General features: G+C 44.9%; 1 protein-coding gene across 2 annotated transcripts in view; it reads left to right on the top strand.

The window, feature by feature from the left end:
- Nucleotides 1-21,846, top strand: part of LOC127009846 (uncharacterized) — a 148,249-nt gene that overhangs the window by 42,416 nt on the left and 83,987 nt on the right. For both annotated transcript variants that reach the window (XM_050883213.1, XM_050883214.1), the window contains one exon: nt 18,507-18,592. In XM_050883213.1, the coding sequence (XP_050739170.1) occupies nt 18,507-18,592 (86 nt within the window). The remainder of the gene's footprint in view (nt 1-18,506; nt 18,593-21,846) is intronic.

Here is a 21,846-nt window from a genome sequence, read left to right as displayed (position 1 = left end):
ATTTTTTGTGTGTGCATATAATGGCAAAAAACACATTCAGTTTCGTAAGGAGTTATTTTTATGAGCATCAAACATGCGTAATATGTAGCCTAATATGAATAATCGCGTTGGTAGGAGAGGAAGCATGCTGTGTGGTGGCGCGGGGCAGGAGACCCAGGTCCAGGTCAACAGCACCAGCATGAACACGTGCGCTCGGCTTGGCCAAAAATAGCACCTCTTCCCAACATCATATCTCTGCTGTGCTGCAACCTAGACACTTCCAATTTATTTCATCATGGAGAGGAAGGATTGGTGGTGAGAAAACGGTATAAATTATTATGTTTTCATTTGAAATTGCCACTCAGGGCATTAATGAAAAACATCTATTTTTCCTAAATTTATCTACACCGCCCGCGCACTGTGAGGATGACAATAGTCCTCTATCCCGACGTCTATGGGTTAAGAAACATGATCCCCACAGCTACCGGATTAAATGTGAAACTTTCAAAGCTGCTGAGGAGTGCATTGGAGAACACCCAAAGTCTAGGAGTGGCATTGCCTCGAGGGAGACACTGGAGAATATAAAGGAGTCGTGCTGCCAGGGTGGATGGGGACTCAGAGGGATACAAGACTTTGTCACGAAGGACTAGAGTCCTTTTGAGGAGGGATAAGGTAAGATCAGAGATCTCACTGAGGATGTCGAGGGTTGTCTAAATGCAAATGACCTTAACTAGGAAAAAAGCCCCGCGCCACCACACAGCATGCTTCCTCTCCTGCCAACGCGATTATTCATATTAGGCTACATATTACGCATGTTTGATGCTCATAAAAATAACTCCTTACAAAACTGAATGTGTTTTTTGCCATTATATGCACACACAAAAAAAGCTTTCATGAACACAATTATGGAATATATACACTTACTAGGCTACATATTACGCATGTTTGTAGCTTACATAAAAGTAACTCCTTATCATGACGGGGCTGCCGTGGTTGGATACCACGAGCGTCATGAACACAACGATGGGCACCAACACCACGTCGGCCACCCCTGATACCACGCTGAGCCCCAAGGACACGTCCTCATGCCCTTTTATGTCGAGGTGGTGAAGGGTGTGATGCAGTGAACGCAGACGATGGTGTGGGTGATGAAGGTGTGGGTGATGAGGGTGTGGAGGATGAAGGTGTGGGTGATGAGAGTGTGGATGATGAAGGTGTATGTGGGTGATGAGGGTGTGGAGGATGAAGGTGTGGGTGATGAGAGTGTGGAGGATGAAGGTGTATGTGGGTGATGAGGGTGTGGAAGATGACTACAGTACCCTCTCGAGTTTCGCGCTATCTGAGTTTCGCGATCCTCGAGTTTAGTGCTTAGTCCTAAATTCTTACCATCACGACTTTCGCGCATTACTGTCACGAGTTTCGCGCACCTTTGACATGTTCGGGTCACGTCTGCCTACCGTCGGCGTCATGCGTGCTGCCTTAAAAGGCGGTGTCCAACTATTGGGGGTATGAGCAACCGTGGTTGCCCATATGCCCATCTGGGAGCAAGTTGTTGGTTGTCCGTATGAATGGAAAACGGTTGTGGGTACGAGCGTGGGTACTTCACGGCTGTATGCAAACAAACAGACAACGGCAGTGGCTGAGGAGTGAGGAGCAGTGGAAGATGGCCCACCAAGAGACTCGTAAAATGGACTGGCAGAGCTGCTTTGCTTACTACTTGATTAACAAGATAAGAGAACACCCCGTGCTGGGGAGCCACAGTCCAAAAAAGATTTTTCTCGAGTCTATGAAAATTGTAGATCTTCCAGTGATATTTTCTTCTTCTTCTTCTTTTGACCTGTAATGCATGGCAGCAACGGTGAAAAGTAACAGTGGAAAATAGCAAAAGGGCATAGAAAACCAAAATCAGGGAAAGAAAAGAACAGAAAAACACCTAAGATCAGGGTGAAGTGTATAAGTGTGCACTGTGAAGTAAATAAGGGCCGCTTTCACAGTCACTGTTTGTTTTGATTGTTACCAATGGCGGCGATTGACGCTATAGTTTTCCACGTGAAATTGGCCTGTGGGGTAGTGGCGGCTGCAGAGAAAGTGACAGGTGTTGAGAGTGTGTGGTAAGGTGCGGGGCGAGGCTAACCCCGCAGCCACCATGAGGTGCCGTTGTAAAGGCAATACCTCCGACACCATCACATCACATCACTACCCATCGGCCAGTTTCACATGGAAATACTAGAGGGGCGATCGCCGCCATTGGTAACGATCACAAAATCACTGTGAAAGCGGCCCTAAGTGCATGTTGAGAAGTATAAAAATGTGGAGAAGGAGGACCTAAAAAGTGATACAAAACATTACAGGTCAAAAGAAGAAGGTCCACTACACTGGCTGGTGTTGTGAGAAATATCTTCCCGCTGAAATTAGTCATTCTGCTGTCCACCATGCATGCGCGCTGTGGGAATACACAGCATTAAAAGTGTTAATTTGCCTGGATTTGTTCTTTTTTGTTCGCTTGTGGTCTTGGAAATATAAGAACATAAGAACGTAAGGAGTCTGCAAGAGGCCAGTTGGCCTATACAAGGCAGCTCCTGTACACTCAACCCCACCTTACCTCACCATCCATGGCTTTATCTAACCTCTTCTTGAATGTATCTATGGTATTGGCACCCACAACATGGCTCCCAAGCCTGTTCCATTCGTCCACCACTCTATTGGTGAACCAATTCTTGCCTATGTCTTTGTTGAATCTGAATTTGTCCAACTTTAAACCATTGCCACGCATCCTACCTGGCTCTTTCACTCTCAAAATTTTATTGACATCCCCTTTTTGAAATCCCTTCATCCATTTATAAACTTCGATCAAGTCTCCTCGCACCCTTCGCCTTTCTAGAGAGTGTAGATTTAACTGCTTCAGCCTGTCTTCATAAGGCAAATTTCTCACCCCTTGAATCATCTTTGTCATCCTCCTCTGTACAGATTCTAACATCTTGATATCCATTCTATAGTAGGGGGACCAGAACTGAACTGCATAATCGAGATGAGGTCTAACTAGTTCTAAGTAAAGTTTGAGGATGACTTCAGCGCTCCTATTGCTTACGCTCCTTGAGATGAAACCAAGTACTCTGTTGGCCCGATTTTTAGCCTGAATGCATTGAGCCCTAGGACGGAGGTCAGCGCTCACTAGGACTCCTAAGTCTCTCTCACGCCCAGACCTGCTTAGAGGAGTGTCATTTAAGGAGTAATTGTGTAAGGGGTTATTCCTACCTACACTCAAAATGCTACACTTCCCGACATTGAATTCCATCTGCCACTTCCTCGCCCAATCATATAGTCTGTCAAGCTCATCCTGGAGAACGGTAGCGTCGCTGTCTGATTGGATTACTCTACCGATCTTGGTATCATCTGCGAACTTACTGACATCGCTACTAATTCCTGTGTCCAAGTCATTGATGTAAATAATAAAAAGCAGAGGACCCAGCACCGACCCCTGTGGGACTCCACTCGTAACACTGCCCCATTCAGATTTCCTACCATTGATTTGCACTCTCTGCTTCCTACCACTAAGCCACGCCCTGATCCAGTTCAAAACTTTCCCATCCACGCCATGAGCCTGTAATTTTAGTAATAGCCGGTGATGAGGGACTTTGTCGAACACTTTACTGAAATCTAGATATAATATGTCATAGTTTTCATCTCTGTCAACCGCCTCGATCACTTTAGTGTAGAAGGACAACAGGTTAGTAAGGCAAAACCTACCCTTTGTGAACCCATGCTGTGAGTCATGAATTAAACTATGCTTCTCTAGATGGTCCCTAATGCTCCCGGCTATAATTGACTCCAACATCTTTCCTACAACTGATGTTAAGCTAATTGGGCGATAGTTTGAGGTGGCTGACTTGTCTCCCTTTTTGAAAATCGGCGTCACATTAGCTACTTTCCATTGATTGGGCACATACCCAGAATTCACCGACATTTTAAAGATATCGGCAAGAGGGCCACTAAGGACTTCCTTGCACTCTTTCAGAACCCTTGGGAATACTTGGTCTGGGCCCGGCGATTTGTTTTTCTTCAACCTACCAATCTCATCCTGGACTACTTGCCTAGTGATGATCACATCCCTCAACTTGTCGTTCTCTTCGCCCTCATATACCTGAACTCTCTCCGGCATGGATGTTAGATTTTCCTGCGTGAAAACTGAGAGGAAATAGTCATTCATCATTTGGCTCATATCTTCTCCATTCTCAACGAGCTCGCCCGTGTTTGTTTTCAACGGTCCAATTCTGTCCCTTGTTTTCATCCTGTACAATTTGAAGAAGCCCTTGGGATCGCTCTTGGCCTCGTTGGCTACCCTAATCTCATAATTTCTTTTTGCTAGGCGGGTGTTCTTCTTCACCGACCTGGCTAGCTCAACATACCTACCCCTGAGGTGGATCTCTCCGTTCTTTATTTTCCTATAAATTCCTCTCTTCAAGCCTATTTCATGCTTGAGTCTGCGGGTCATCCATTTGGGGTCGTTATTTTCCTTCCTACGTGCTTGGTAAGGGATATGCTGTCTCTGACCCTCTGCAATTTCTCTAACTAAATTATTGTAGGTCATTTCTACATGGTTCCCCTGTCTTTCCGGTTACAGCCCTGAGATCTGGCCCTCATCTAGCCCTAAGGTTTCCCAATTTACCTCCTCAAGGTGTCTTCTGAGCCCCTCATAATCAGCTCTTCTAAAGTCGGGCACCAACACAGGGTTGAGTTCATGGGTCACCGCCCAGTCTAATTTAAACCTAATTTCCTTGTGATCACTGCCACCTAATTCTCCCCCAACATCTAGCTCACTGATCATATACTCGGTGTTAGTTAAGACCAAGTCCAGAATGTTGTTACCCCTGGTGGGCTCTGTTACTGCCTGCTTGAGAAAATTATCTTGTATTACTTTCAGAAAATCCTCAGACTCTAGATCACCCACCACGCCTTCCCAATCTATATTCCTATAGTTAAAATCCCCCATTATGCAGACATTTTTGCTCCTGCTCGCCCTGCCTACCTCTTGTAGTAATATATCAGTGTCCTGCCTGCTGAGGTTGGGTGGCCTGTAAAGAACCCCTAAAATTAGTTTGTCTTTCCCTTTGTGGACGTCCACCCAAACTGATTCTGAGTCGCCATTTGTTTGAATAGAGTTGTTAGCGGAACATTTAAGTGTGTCTTTAACATAAAGTGCCACCCCCCCTCCCCTTCTTCCCTTTCTATCTTTGTGAAACATCTGGTAACCATCTATTTCATACTCAGACATGAAGTTTTTGTTGGCAGTATCCACCCATGTTTCCGTGATAGCTATAATGTCGAATTTCTCGACACATGCTTTCCCCCTCAGTAGATCTATCTTGTTCCTGAGACTCCTACTGTTGGTGTAATAAGCCGTTAGCCCATCCTTTCTTATATCCTTTCGATTTCTCCTGCGCCCCCTAGTCCCAGTCTGCGATGCATTGACAGGCCCTCCCCCCTCGCCTACTCTAAAAAATCCTGTAGGGTGCTAAGTGATCACTCGAGGGAGTCTGCGAGAACCTCCACCCCCTGGAATGATAGGTGCACGCCATCCTTGGCATACAAGGTGCCTTTATTGTAGAAGAGGTCCCAATTGTCAAGGAAAAGCCAACCATTTCGCTTGCAGTGGGCCGCCAGCCTGCTGTTTACTGCTAAGGCTCTGGAAAGCCATCCCTCTCCCACCCGCCTCCTCGGCAAAACCCCACAAACAGCCGGCACCCCCCCCGAAGTCCCTCACTTTAGCAAACGATTCCCTGAAGCGCCGAAATATCTCCGCTACCCACCTTACTGATGTCATTACCACCGAAACTGCAGAAGACGATTGGCTGTGTCCCCTCCCCTGCTAAAATTTCCTCCATTCTGTCAGATACGTGCTGGATGCCTGCCCAGGGAAAGCACACTCGAAGCCTATTTTCCTTATCCCTTGAACAAAAGTACCTGTCAATTAACCTGACTTGAGAGTCCCCAACCACCAGTACTTTCCTCTTATTAACTTTGTCAGTAGACGGAAGGGAAGCCGCTAAAGGAGGAGAGGGAGGGGCGGCAGCAGGGGAGGAGGAGGAGGAGGAGGAGGAGGAGGAGGAGGAGGAGGAGGAGGACGATGGGTGGAAGAAGGAGAGAGATGAAGGGGATGACGTCGAAGGGGGAGGGGGGCAGGAGGAGTTGGCTGAGGTGGTGGTGGAGGTGGTGGGGAGGCAGGGGAGGAGGGTGGGAGGAGGAGGGGAGAGGAGGAGGCGGGGAGGTAGCTGTAGCAGAGGAGGGGAGGTGGGGGAGGACAAGGAGAGAGAATGCGAGGAAGAGCAGGAAGAGTCGGAAGGAGGGAAGAGGTGGAGGAAAGGGGAGGGGGTGATGAATGAGAGTCAGCGGCAGAAGGAAGGGAAGTATGGTGGAGTGGAGAGGGGAGATGGCGGGTGAGGAGGAGAGGGGAGGAGAGGAGAGAAGTGGCTGGAGGAGTGGAAGGAAGAGGGAGATGCAGGAGGAGGGGGAAGTGAATGGAGAAGGCACTAGCGAGGAGGGGAGGCAGGGAGAAGGAGGCTGCTGTATGGGGAGAAGCAGGGGTGGAAGGAAGGGGGTGAGGTACCCCGTGAGTAGATGAGCAGGAACACCTGCTACACGCTGTGACTCGCCCGCCAAATATTTCATGTCCCGTGTTAACGAGTGGATCGTGGATTCCAGGTGCTTGATTTTTCTTTCATCTTGCTCTGCCTTGATGCAGAAACGGCAAGTCTCGCTTGCCTGCTACTTGTCCTAAAGTACTGGAGCTTGGCGAAGGCCACAGTTAGAACAACGTTTCAAATTTGAGGGCATATTGGCTGATCCTTCCGCTGAGCGTAGTGAAACAGAGGGTCCCGGTGAAACAAAGGGTCCCTGGGAATACGGCAAGAGCTGGTGTCGTCTGGTGGCCTGGAAATTTCCGTTTAACAAGGAAAATTACAGCCTGAAACAGCACTTAATATAAACACTTCCTGGAAAATGAATAGGAAAAAAAAAACGTGTAGAACATTTAGAAGGAGCTTGCGTGCACCACTGTGAGGTTGTGAGATGTATGGGGTTACTACAGCGAAGGAAAGCAAGTGTGTTAAGGTGAGGGTGATGGAATGTAATGAATCAGAAATAACACTTAGCAGAGCAGAGCAGTAAACAAGTTGAACCTCTTTGCGAGCTATTTTGTGATTGCGGCAGCAGTTTACCTTCAATAGGCATTGAAAAGTCAATCATGATGTTAGTGATTTGATGATATATAACAGAAAGAGTTAGCAGATTATACCATAACACACAGAAAACTACCAGAAGCTATAGGTTTGTCCAACTGTGCACGGGTGAGCGCGAGCAACCGCCCTTACTTTAGCAGACGACACCACGTGGATCACAAGCATGTATTCAGAACTGCCAGCCAATTGTAAGGCAGCCGCCTTCAGCTGCGGCTTCAGAACGACCTGTTCTCACTTCCCATTTTCTGCCTTTTACCAAGGTACGTCTTTTGAGATAACAAGGGAATAAAGTTGAAAAAAATTGTGATAACAAGGGAGTCAAGCTGAAAAAAAAAAGTATTTTTTTCCACAGGCCGGAACCAATAAGCGCTTTTACATGTATTTCAATACCTTGAGTTTCACAGTCCTCGAGTTTAGCGCCATACCTTCGGAATGAAGCAAGCGCGAAACTCGAGAGGGTACTGTAGGTGTGGGGGAGGGTGTTTGATGGCTGCAGGGCCAGCGGCAATGACGTTTTGGAGCCACACTTCTCTCAGCCTCTGTCTCGCTTCATGAGTCATTTACCTTCCCAGGATCATCAACATGTCCTTTGTCACTTTCATTGACAGTAGATGTGATTGGAAAAGCAGGAAAAGACTGTGTTGTGGTGGTGCGAGGCAGCGTGTTGTGAACAGCCGCCACAGAAACAGACTGTGCCCCAATCTGTTTTAATTCATCTTCTAACTCCTCAGACCCTGAATCACCACTTTCCAAAGGAGAAAGCATCTCATCAAACAGGGCTCTTATGACACCGCTGCTATTCAAAATTCCCGTATACGGTGGCTTAGCGCACTCCATGATGTTAGGGGTAGAGGAACAGGGGCCCGGTGGCGCACTCCCTTCCTCCACGCATCCGGACATGGGGAAATCATTTTCAGCATGTGTAGTGCGGCGACTATGCCTGATGAACGAGCCTCCCATGACCCACTTAGCCAGTGGGGTACCTCTTTGGCCGACTCAGTAAGGAGTGGCTCTTCCGTCACGCTGGTCGCGGGTTCAATCCCAGGCAGCCGGCGAATACCCTCTCCTTGTCTTGATTAATTTCTTGTGTGTTTCGATACACACAGAGGTCATGTTGGAGAATAGGAAAAGAGAAAATAAATACCTGGGTCATGACACATGTTTCTCCATCACAGTGGTCTGTAGTGCTCTGGGATTTGGTGTGAAACATAGGACAGGGACTGCCATCAACCACTGGACACAATAATTACATCACAGGAGTACAAATCTTGGCAGGACAGCAGAGGGCGGGAACTCCCGCCACCCGACGCTCTCTGCCCGAGTGGGAATTCCTGTCACCCGACGCACAAAGGTTAAAGGCCCCTCTGAGCGAGAAAAATGAGAAAAATCATTACTCGCACAAACCATTTCATAATATATATCAACGCATTTATGATCAGTTTGTGCATCATCTATTTTTGGGGGTTTATATCATGGGAAATATTTGGCCCATCGCTGGTACATGGTAACACCGCAAATTTGGCCTGTCACTGCTAACAGGTTAAAAGTATCTCACAACTCTCCATGGTCCTCCAAAGTACCAAGCACTTTAAACCGATTTGAGACTGCCACTGCATACTCCTGAACACACGCCTGGTCCCTCAGTTTCTCAAAATGGAATCCTGGAGGGTTGCATCTTGAAAGGTTTTTGTACCTGATGCGTATCCTCAGTTTTGCAGCAACAAGTCTGTGGTCGCCCATAAAGTAGTCAGCACTCTGGAGAACCCTAATGGTCCTGGAGGATCCTCCTATGAGTACTAAGAAGGATGTGATCCTTCTCCAGCATTGCCGCCCATTGTTGTTGAATATATATTTCAACTGTGTAGACACACAGTTGAATGAAATTTTGAAATTGAACGATTCTTTAAATTTGTGTGCATCAGATGCAACTCATAATAACTTTTCACCCAAACTAAGCCTTCCTGACGCGCATAGTGCACCTCCTACTTTGTTTACAAGTTTACAGTCACTGCCCTCACCTTACCCTCTCCACAAGACTGTTTTTCAGAGCTGTAGAAATTTATATTTATACAGCTCTACTACAGCTCCCCTATGATGTCTTAATCTTTGGTGCAATAATTAGTCAGTCACTGGTAAACTCTGGAACAGCCTTGCTTCATCACCTTCACCCTGCAGCGTTAGTGCCTTCACTGGAGCATCTAAACACTGACTCACTTTTCCTCTCAGCTACTTGTATGGTCTGCTTGCAGGAGCAGCACCATAGCCATATGTTTATGTATTGTATTTTGCTACTAAGAAATTCTACACAAAAAAGTCCCACCAGTTCCAAATTGATAAAACCCATTGAAACAACACCTCCATTAAGCGTGAATTCCATTTAATGCCAATCTCTTAAGTTCCTATCTGATGGTCTGCTGCACTGCACCAGCAAATTATTTTGTATGTTTATCTTTGTAATATTGTCACAATATTAAGAATTCAAGATTTATTTGAAATGAAAATGTTCTCTTATTATTTACTTGATTTCCTTATCTCTGAAAAAACATGTCACACTCGTGATGTGTCACCGCACCCCCTCCCCCCATAGGTGTTTTGTATGTCTTGAACAGCCCCTTATAAGATATTGATCCTTACTGAAAGAGTAATGATTTGATCGGCATGATAAATGAGCTAAAGGAAGGAAGGAAGCAGCAGCCATAGGGTAAACATTGTTTTCCTTAACCTGTCTGCTGCGATTGGCATGGATTTTGCCTTCACTGGTAGCCTGGTAACATATAGTCCCAGGTTTTTCTCTGCCTTTGTGGTGGATAGTGGAGTGTTTCCCATGTGGTATTGGTATGCTATGTATGTATGGAAAAGAAGATCACCTCCCAGGCCTCCCTCGTACTGCACCTCACACTGGGGCCTCTTTCTCCCTGTACCAGTCGAGAGTTTCCTTTCTTTCCATCTCATTCTTCCACTTGCTCAATCCCTCATCTTTTACTGCCATAACTATCACATTCTTCCACTTTCTAACATCCCTCTCAAACCCCTCTCCATTTCTGTTTGTTATTCTCCATTCAAACACATTTTGCCTATCTTCAAAAGGGTCGGTATACCCACCTACTTAGCGCAACATTCCTGTTTATCATTCGCCCACATTTATTCACCCATTTGCTATCTCTCAAGATTCACACTTTTCGTGTTAATCTTGCATCCTCCATTTGTTCCAGCCTCACTTTATATCTCAAGGTTGCCTTTACTAGTCTTTCCCAAAACGGGCTCCATCCCATATCACCCCTAAGAGCCTCTATTGCTACAAACCTTGGTGCATTTAGTGCCATTCTTGCTACCCTATTCTGCCCCACTTCCAATTTTTCTATCTCACTGTCATTCCATGTCATCACATCCATTCCATACATAATGCTCGGGACAGCCACACTCTTCCAAACCTCACGGATGACATCATACTTGCTCGCTCTCATCCTCGCTGCACTCCCCAAACAGTCTACCCACTGGTATGTCATACTTATCTTTATATTCTTGGCCCTATGGCATCCATTTACCTCCATCCACACCCCTAGATACTTGTATTCTTCCATCTGTTCCAACTCATTCCCTTCCAGTCTCCAAGTTGTTTCTCTCATCCTCTGACCTATTGACTATCATAATTTTGCTCTTCTCACTACTAAATCTAACACCAAAATCTCTTCTATAGCCCCCTACCACATCTAACATTCTTTGTAAGTCTCCAGCAGAGTCACTCAAAATCACAACATTGTCCGCATACAACAACACACACAACTTGTCCTCTCCAACTTTCACTCCTGCATTCATTCTTCTCATCCTAACTGCTTGCTTCTCTGTATACAGGCTAAATAATGTTGGTGACAGAATGCAACCCTGCCTCACTCCTCTCTTGCTCTTCACCCAGTCTGTCTCTAGGTTCCCTAACCTGTATTTAACTCTTGTGCCTGCATACATACTCCTAATTATGTTCACAAACTTATCACTCAATCCAGTCTGCTCCAGCACTCTACACAACATACTCCTATTAACCCTGTCGTAAGCTTTCTCTATGTCTAGAAAACCTAACTACAACTTTTCTCCTGCTCTCTTTTTCCTTTCAATCAATTCATTCACCACAAACATAAGCTCTCCTGTCAACCCAGAAACCATTCTGTTCCTCACCTAGTACCCTATATCTCTCAATCCATTTACACAACCTTTCATTCAGCACTGCACAAAAAACTTTCCCCATTGTGTTTACAAGGGAGATTGGTCTGTAATTCTTAAGCTCCTGTCTACTCTTGTGTCCACCCTTATGTATCAAAGTCACCTTACTCTCTCTTCCTCCCACACCTGGTTAAACAAGTCAGTCATTCTGTCAATAACACTCTCACCACCATTCTTATAAAGCTCGTACGGGATATCATCTGGTCCTGCTGCTTTTCCATCTTTCTGTCTCTTAATACACCTCTCAGCTTCCTCCCTACTGATCCTTTCATTCAGCTCAGTTGCATCTTTCCTCTCCCTGGTCACACCCGCTTCTCTCACGTTCATTTCTTCACCCACTCCTCCTATTTTCTCCCAAAACTCCTTGACTGCCTCCCTCATTTTCTCTTCATCTGTAATTATTACACCATCCACCTTCAGTCTTTCTACATCATCACTGTCACTCATCCTCTCACCTCTTAGGAATCTATACCATTCATGGCCACCCTCAAGCCCCTTCTCTCTCAGGCTCTGAATCACACCTCTTTCGCAGTCAACCTTCGCACTCATAATCGTTCGTTTCGTCAGTCGTTGATGCCTAACATATCCTTCCCATGCATTCTGATACGCACCCTCAGCTTCCTCGCTATCATGCCTCTTTCTCTTCAGCTGCTGACACAATCTATTCAACCTCTTCTGCTCCTTCCTTGCTTCCCTAACACTTGCATTCCACCACGGTTTGCTCACACGCTTTCTACCATTCATTTTGACACACCCAATGTTGCGGACTGCAGTTTTTCTTACATTCTCTACAAGCCTCTCATTCAGTGCATCCACATCCTGCACACCATCAAACTCCCAGTTTCTTTCACTCAGATCTACCTGGAAATTCTCCCATCCTACATCTCTTAGCCTCCACTTCTTTTTTCAGACCTCTTTTGTCATTTCATTCTTGCCCTTGGGGCTGCGTGCTGGACTTGGTCTGGGCAGCTCACAGCCTTCCACCAGTCAGGCTTGCCTTCAGCAACTGAAAGTGGTGGAATCTCTCGTAAGGATCTCAGATATATTGTTATGACCAAAGTGAGGTGAACACTGAGAACAGCTCTTTCCTCACCTGAAAGCGGCAGAGTCTCCCATGGGAATGAGCTTGCTTGCTTGGTCTAGGACGAGGAAGGACAGTGAGTCTTGGCCCCAAAATGGCTCAGGGCATGACATCACGAGGTACAGATGTGCTCACTAACTATGACTACTAAAAATGTGAAATTTTGATGGCAAGCCTCTAATATTGAGATAAGGTTATTGGTATATTAATTCCATTATAATATTCTTCGTTCTCCAACAAAAATTTAAAGAAAGCAGATTATCAACTTTTAGCAATGGTATAACTATGTTCACAGCCACAACACCTGCAATTTTGTTAATGCAAGCAGATTGTATGAGATAGAGCAATACAATGAGTATCCTTGTTTCACCATCTCTCTCTCTCTCTCTCTCTCCCAGTTTCAAAAGAGCTAACTTCGTAGAAATCCGATGAAAACTAATAGAAATGCAACTATCAGATGACGGTAATGTAGAGGACGCCTGGCTAAGCTTTTAAAATCATTTACTCACTCAGCAGAACACATTTGTTCCTTTGCGTGAGAAGCGAAGTAACACTAATAAAAGCCCACCTTGGTTTAACAGCGAAATTAGACACTCAGTTAAGGAGAGAAAATTGTTTTACAGGCTAAAGAAAGAGCAAAGCACGCCCAAAAACATTAGACTTTACCATGATGCCAGGCGATGAGTAAAATGATTAGTATGTCAGGTAAAGCGTAGCTATGAAGAAACTATTGCAGCCAACTGTAAAAATAATCTGAAATCCTTCTTCAGTTACATAAACAACAGAAAGGCGATCAGAAGTGGAATTGGACCCTTAACAAACAGCGATGGTGCACTAGTGACTGACAGCCAACACGTCGCAAACCTATTAAACAATTACTTTTCCTCGGAGTTTATTACTAACAGTCCTCCCACCACTACCACCAACACCAGTACTAATGTAAATCCTGAGCATGCACTGCCTAACTTTGAAATAACAACCGATGAAGTCCTTAAAGCCCTCCAATCACTTTAAACAACTAAAAGTCCTGGACCTGACAAAGTATATCCTTCTCTGCTCAAAGAAACAAAGAGCGAAATACTCTCCTCCCTCACTACTGTATTCAATATGTCCTTGCGACAAGGCATCGTCCCTTCAGATTGGAAAAAGGCTAACGTGACTCCGATTTTTAAGAAAGGAGACAAAAAAGTACCAGGTAATTACAGGCCCATTAGTCTAACTTCGGTTGTAGGTAAGCTACTTGAGAGCATAATTAGAGACAAAATTGTGAGTTACCTTGAAAGCCACTCATTAATTGCGGACTAACAACATGGCTTCCGTAACAAAAGGTCCTGCCTATCAATCCTATTAACCTTTTATAATGACCTCTTCACGGTTTATGACATAACCAAATCACTGGACATAGTCTATCTTGATTTCCAGAAAGCATTTGATAAAGTTCCACATCATAAATTACTTTACAAATTAAAGCAAATAGGTATAGACGGTCAAGTAAACCAATGGATCGCGAATTGGTTGAGCAGCAGACAACAAAGAGTAGTGATTGACGGATTTAACTCAGAGTGGGCGCCGGTCACTAGTGGCGTCCCTCAGGGCTTGGTTCTTGGCCCACTGCTCTTCATTATCTACATCAACGATGTTGATGTTGGACTCAATAATCGCATTAGTAAATTTGCAGATGACACAAAGATTGGTAACTCGGTTCACACAGACGAAGACAGGCAAAGCCTCCAAGAGGATTTGCACAAAATTTCAGCTTGGTCTGTTAGATGGGAGATGCCCTTTAACGTAGACATGTGCCAGGTCCTTAAAGTTGGAACAAGGAATAAGAAGTTCAATTACGAAATGCGCGGCGTTAAACTCGAAAGTGTTCAATGCGTTAAGGACTTGGGGGTCAAAATCGCGTCAAACCTCAAATTCTCACAGCAGTGCATCAATGCAGCAAATAAAGTGAACAGAATGTTGGGTTTCATTAAAAGAAACTTTTTATTCAAGAATAAAGATGTAATACTTCCACTATACAATAGTTTAGTCAGACCCCACTTGGAATATGCGATACAGTTTTGGTCTCCCCACCATGTAAAGGACATTGCTAAATTAGGTGTTCAGCGTCGGGCAACAAAAATGATCCCTTCCTTGCGCAACAAATCTTACGAAGAAAGGCTTTCCACCCTTAACATGTTCTCTCTTGAGAAACGTCGCCTCCGAGGAAAACTGATCGAATGTTTTAAAATACTTAAATGGTTTCACGAATGTAGACAGATCAACATTGTTTATGATCAGTGACACTTTGCGTACAAGGAAGCGTAAAACTCAAATGTAGACAAGTAAATTCTGACTGCACCAAATTTTTATTCACCAACGTTTTAGTGTGAGAATGGAATAAGCTCCCACCGTCAGTGGTCCAGTGTAACACGATTGACTCCTTCTAAAACAAGCTCGCCCGTCACTTCCTTGAACTTAATATTAACTAGAGTAGAAATGCAACGTTTTGGAGCCATCTGATTAATGTAGAATCACGAAGGTTTGAGGACAGACCACCTAGTGTGGACCATGGGGTCTGTGTGGTCTGATTTTCTATGTATATCTCTGTAAATCTCTCTCTCTCTCTCTCTCTCTCCCTTCACTCAGCTGCAAGAAACCCATATATATATATATATATATATATATATATATATATATATATATATATATATATATATATATATATATATATATATATATATATAATAAATTTAGGGTGACACTTATTTTAGTGTAAAAAATTTTTTTTAGAATTTCTACTTGGACGGGCGGCCGAATTGTGAGGTTTCGACCAAAAATGACGTGCATTAAATATTTTTAAAATATTGATATTTAGAGGTCGCTCAGTGAGGTGTAAAATTGTGATATTTTTTCTGATTTTTTTCCCCGTATATTTGTTAAATATGTTTCGTGTTCAGTTATCGTGCTTGAATATTAGGATATGGCGATTGTTCTATGTTCAGTACCAATTGTTCGAGCTTGAAGGTCATTCCTTTCTAGGTCCCCCTCATTCTGTGTAATGAGTATTAGCCGCTCAAAGGGCGGGGGTGTCATGGGCGTCAATCTCCACTCATTGTCGCCTAGTTTGGGTCTCAAGACCTGCTGACGGTAGGGAAGGACCATCGCTGCGCCACTACAACTTTAAACAGATACTGCTTTGTCCTTCATCCTTGGTTAGGGCCAAGTTATATGTCTGCATCATAGCAACTCGGCCCGCCAAGTCGTTGACAACTCGAAGGGCTCTGATGCGGCGTTGGGCATCCAAGTAGGCCGGATCCTTGTTCCAGGCAGCAGGGTCACTGGCGAGAAAGGTCATATCGATGCTCATGAGCTGCAACAGCTTCATTGATCCTGTTGTCACGAAGTCCGCGATAGTCTTATTGGTGAAGGTGGCTTCTCTGGTGTCAACTGTGGCTCGACGTGGAGGGTCCTCTGAACCTTCTTGCTCCTTGGAGGCCTTCACCATATCTCGTTTTGTCGCTAGGCTAACGTTGTCGTCGAAGAACGCCAGAGCTACCAACCGCTCACTTAAATACCACAGGTGGCGCCCCACTGTCGCAGATGTGGCTTTCGCCACATCCGTATCCGGGTAGGCCAGCAGGCTTTTCAGTAGGGCTAGGTCCTGAGCCGGAGCTGACGTTGGGCATGGAGCCTTGTACCAGGGGGCCACATAGGTGGAGACGCTGAACTCTACGAACCGCTTGATCCTTGAAAGCTCCGCTCGTGTTAGCTGGAATTTATCTTGGTCACGGAACAAGAACACCTTCACCGCATAAATGATTTTTGCCATCCATCGTGAACGATGTAGAGCACCAGGGCGGGTGATACGGATGCCTCGCTTCGGCTGGCCACCAAGGACGATGATTGAAAGTTCAAGTAACTCACGGTAATCGTCTCGTGGGTGCTGCCCGTCGAGGAGGCGCTGAAACTCCACCAACAGATCATCACGTCGCTCACGGAGGTTTTGTGACATTTTGTCCATCTCCATTGCCTTCGGTGTCGTCCTGTCCAAGTATTCCCACTTTCCTTTGAACCTTTTGAAAAGTTGAATTTCAGGACCGCTAGAGGGTCCAAAGCAAGTGAAGAACGCCTTCTCACAGATTAATTCGTAAATGTGGTGGCGACAGGCAAGGTGGAGGACATCACGCCGTAGTCGTTGCTCTACAATGGAACATGCCCCTGCTGCCAAACCAGTGTTAGAAGCGGTGGTGTCAAAGGAGAGAGCAACCACCCGATTCTCAACTCCCCAATCTTCGAGTGTTGTTATAATGGCGTGAGCAGCGGCCTGTCCGGTTCCATTGGGGAGACTAGGCACGGCGAGGAGCTTTTCCACTCCGTCTCCGGAAACCAGTACTGGAAGACGGTCGACGGCTGGGCCTCCATCCGCTGTGGGGATGATCTTACCATCCCAATGAACAATGAGCGGAACGGACGGCTTGAAGGATTTCTTGATCTCCGCAGCCGCTACAGCGCGGAATTTTCGCCGATCTATCACGATTTATCACGAGTTGGTTGGGATCGTGTCCGAGGCTTCGAGCAGCAGCACTGATGAGGTGAACTGCGTCACGGTCGGAAGTCAAGGTCCGATCCAATGCGGCAGACAAGTGACTGTCCAGTACCTTCTTCGACGATCGCGGACGCTTAGACGGGGGCATCTGGGACGCAGATGGACCAGCGCCTTCATCAAATGGTCGTTTTGGGGAGCACGTTGAACTTGAGCTCGATGAAAGTTCGGCCGTTTCATCCACCTTCTCTTGCTCTTGAAGAGCCTTTGTCACACGGCGTTGCTCCTCTTCTTTTCGTTTCTTGCGTCGAGACTCTTGCTTTGCCAGGGACGTGTCCCTTGAAATCATCGACCCTCGCCTTCCTTCCTCCCTCTGAGCCTTCAAAAACTCCCGATCTTCTTCCAGCGTGATCATCGACATCGCATTTGCGTGAGCAATGTCGAAAAGATTTTCGAGCGAGTCGACGAACTTTCGCTCATTCGCCTTTTGGGTCGCTGTTGCTCTGTTCTTGTTCTTTTTCAGTGCCACCCATTTCTCATACAAACGGATGATATTTTCTCTTGCTCGCTGCGGCTTCTGCATAGGAATTCGAGCGCGCTTCCAGAATTCTTCCACCACTGCCATAGTATCCACTGCTGCGTCGTTCTTGGTCTTTCTCTTTTGCAGATGGTGATATAGGAACACCTGCAGCACCTGCTTCTTTGACGGCAGCTTAGTTCCAGTGATGGAGTGCTCCAACGAGCCAAGTAAATAAACCTCGGTCTTAGATCTTGTAGATGCCATTGCCACGGTGAAAAGAAAACAGTAGGCTAAGGCAGTGGAGCGCACGCTGTGCAACAACCGCCCCGCAGTGACGCGTGTAGCTGACTGAACAACAGCTGCACAGCAGGGCACACTTGTCACTCAACACTGCCCCAAAACATACAAGAATTGAACGTGTACCGTACGCGACTTACAACGCGTTTTATACGAGTTATTATGTTCGTGCCAGGTTTGATGTTTGAATTAACAATTATTATAGAAGGTATATTATACAATATGCAATATTATCTGGAATACTATCATATTCGAATCTTGCATTAGATTCTCTCAACATCACACACTTTGAACGATATTTGCAAAAAAAAGGATTTTGACACAATTATTCCAAACTTTGACCTCCTTGAGCGACCTCTTGATATTAATATTTTTTAAAAATATTTTACACGTTGCTTCTGGGCGGAACCTCACAAGTTGGCCGCCCGTCCCAGTAGAAAATCGAAAAACCGAATTTATGTGTCACCCAAATATATATATAGATATATATATATATATATATATATATATATATATATATATATATATATATATATATATATATATATATATATATATATATATATATATATTGTTCCACTATCCCATGTTAACTATTTTCTTGTGAAAGAATACCATTACAATTGTAGTACACTTTTTTGTCCATTACAGCACCATGGAACAAATGCTTGATTTTGACTTGGGGGCTGCTGCACCTGTCACCACCACTCTCCCTGCAGCGGCTACTGCTGCTTCCAGTAAGTCCTCTATTACGCACTCACTCAAGTTCTGTATTAACAAATATTTTTGTGTACAGTATTCACTATCCATTTGTTATGTAAGTTTATGTCTCTTAACTACCATTAATATTCTTATTTAAGTATTGATCTTGTGTGAAAGTCATCCCCTTAACCCATCCACTGCAATTGGAATGAATTTGGCCTTCACTGGTAGCCTGGTAACATATAGTCCCAGGTCTTTCTCTGCCTCTGTGGTGGACAGTGGAGTGTTTCCCATGTGGTATGCTGGATACCCCTTCCAAGGTGCATGAGTTTACATTTTCCTTCATTGAATTGTAGCAGCCACTTTTTGACCCGTTCCTCTAGCTTTGTGATGTCTTCTTGTAGGAAATCTGCAGTCAATGGGTTAAAACTGTCATATGTTCTATTGAGGAATAATTTAGCCCCTTGGAAAAGCGGTAGTAGGAGTAGTAGTAGTAGTACAGGTAACTCTTGATTTACGTGAGTTTGGTTTACGCGTTTTTAAAATAACGCTGGGTCCAAAATCCAAATAAATGTTTAATTTACACGTTTTTTCCACTTATACGCGATATTTTATGGAGTGGCCACCGGATGTCTCATGCAACTGGACTCACACGGCGCCGCGGCCACACAGCTGAGCTCAGTTTTTCCCGTGCGCCACTTGAACAACAATACAGTACCCACGCTGCCACGCTACTCAACAATAGGGGTGGGCAGGTACCGGTACCAGTACCGGTACTAACGGTTCCAGCTATACGGTATGGTATTGGTATCAGATTGCTCGGTACCGGTACCAATACTAGCCAGTCGCTCATGGTGTCCCACATTTCTTCTTCACACGAGTGAGGCTGAGACTGAGTGCCTGAGTGGATATCTCGGTGATATGGATATTCTCTTTCTCTCTCTCTCTCTCTCTCCACTAAATGAAGTGAATACTTATTTTTCGACAGAAACCTACCTCTTGTTTGATTTACATTGTTTTTGTTTTACGCGACCTCTTCAAGGACGCAATACTCGCGTATATCGAGAGTTACCTGTAGTAGTAGTAGTACGTAATCTCAAAAAAGATCCTATGTACTTTGCAAACATTAATATTACAACATTAAGTAAATTTCACCACTCACTTTATATGGCAGTGGACCGATATCCAAACAGCCCACTGCTAGAACTGGACCAATTTATTTTAGTTATCCATTTGTGCTGCAGGATGAACTGGTCGAATTCTGTCCCCTCTAGCAGGCCTGAGAAGGGGAGCCATAGTCAATCCCTAATTGTATGAGAGTGTGCTGGACCATCACTGGACCATTTTAGGCCCACATATCTGAGAATGCTGGGCTGATATAGTGAAGCAGTTATCAGTAAACATTGGCCCATTGTAGACCAGAAGATATTGGATACACAGTAATACCTCGGTTAACGAGTGCCTTAGTTTACGAGCGTTTTGATTTACGAGCAAAAGGAAATCACTAAAAATGCCTTGGTTTATGAGCAGTGACTTGGTTTACGAGTATCCTGTTTGTACAAGTCAAAGACGTGAGTGTAGGTTTCCTTTTTTTGCTGCAAGATTAGAGTGCTCAAAGCGGAAAACAATGGGAATGGGGTCTCAAGCTGGTGTCACAGCAGGAGGGTAAGCTGTGGATGACGTCATTGGACTCGCAGTGAATCACAGCGTGTTTTTCAGAAGTGTCAGCCACTCGTGAGGCATCCGCCTTCAGCAGTCTTCAAAACAACCTGTTCTCTCTTCCCATTTCCTTCCTTTTTCCATCATAATAAGACACACTGACATTTTATAATGTTTCTGAGATCATATTTTCTTTTTGTTCACTTTTTATTTTTAAGTGATTAAGGCGTTTGTGTTAGAATTAAAGGTTTATATTTTTAAGGTGAACTGTGTTAAATGGTGGTCTGGGAACTTATTTCATTGACTGCTTCACACTTACATCAAAGTAACGCTGCTTTTCGATGTCTTGTTATCTACAAACGTACTTAAGGGGAAGAAAAAGAAGATGAGGAGATTGAGACAGGAAGATAGGAAATAAAAATAAGGGGCAGATGCAGACAGGAACAAAGGACGGAAGGGAGGAACGAGGGAAAGTTAAGACTGTCTTGTTGTATCTGTTGAACGCTTTAGATGTTAAGGAAGGGAAGATAAGAAAAAACAAATTGGATGAGAAGGGCAGAGACTCGCCAATCCTCGCCGACAGAGCCGGCTTCCTGTTCATGGGCTGTCACCCGACAAAGGCCCATGGTTCCTCCATGGAGGAACAAAATCTAGAGATGGGTGGATGAGAAGGAGGTAGGAAGATGAATAAAGAGGAAGGAAGGAAGGATGGGAGGGAGGACTGGTACTCCCGGGCGTTGGTGGTTCTGGGAAAACGTATCATAGCACTCACATTTCTCATGCCTCTCAGAGAGTGAATGTCTCCACATTTTATAAAGGAATTGGCTTCTCTTTCTTTCAAAGTTAAATTTCAAGTTGAAAACACATTTTGTAAGCATTTGTATGTAAATATGATAGGCCCAGTGTGACACCAGGTAACGGACAACCGACAACTCACTCCCGGATGGGCGAATGGGCGTTGCCAGTAGCCACAACAGTTAGAGGAAAACGGCCAGTGTGACACTGCCCCAAGGCAGTGAGGCCGCTGACCGGGTGAGTGCCAGCGATGACGTTATCGGACTCCCAGCGAATCACAAGCGTGTTTTTAGAGCTCAGCCAATCATAAGGCTTCATCTGTGGCTTTAAAACAATCTGTTCTCTCTTCCTGTTTTCTCTCTTTTTCCAAGGTACGTATTTTGAGATAATAAGGGAGTAAAGGACGAAAAAAAGTGAGCTCCATGGGGCAGCATGAGCCAATTATAATGGCGCCACTATAAACAGTTGCCTGTGCCATGACGGGCTCGGGGCCGACCATCAGGCCCAAATGGATATTCTACTGGTACCAAAGCCCACATAAATTTTTTTTAAAAATCCACGGGTCGGAACAGATAGCGCTTTTTCAGTGTTTTCAATACCCCGAGTTTCGCGATCCTCGAGTTTAGCGCTACACCTTTGGAGCAAAGGAGTGCGAAACTCGAGAGGGTACTGTATACAAAAAAAGGATTTTTTACAATTGCAAATATGTACAATTCCATTCAGTTCATCACGTATTTAGGATAAATTTTTACATAAATATAAAACGTGCAAGTGGTCAAACAAAAATAAAGAGCCAGATTTTTCAGTCTTTTTCATGATTTTTTTTTCACTCGCA

The sequence above is a fragment of the Eriocheir sinensis genome, chromosome 42 (assembly GCF_024679095.1).
Source record: "Eriocheir sinensis breed Jianghai 21 chromosome 42, ASM2467909v1, whole genome shotgun sequence".
NCBI lineage: Eukaryota > Metazoa > Arthropoda > Malacostraca > Decapoda > Varunidae > Eriocheir > Eriocheir sinensis.
The sequence above is the reverse complement of the archived record's forward strand: the minus strand, read 5'-3'. Positions and strand labels throughout refer to the sequence as shown.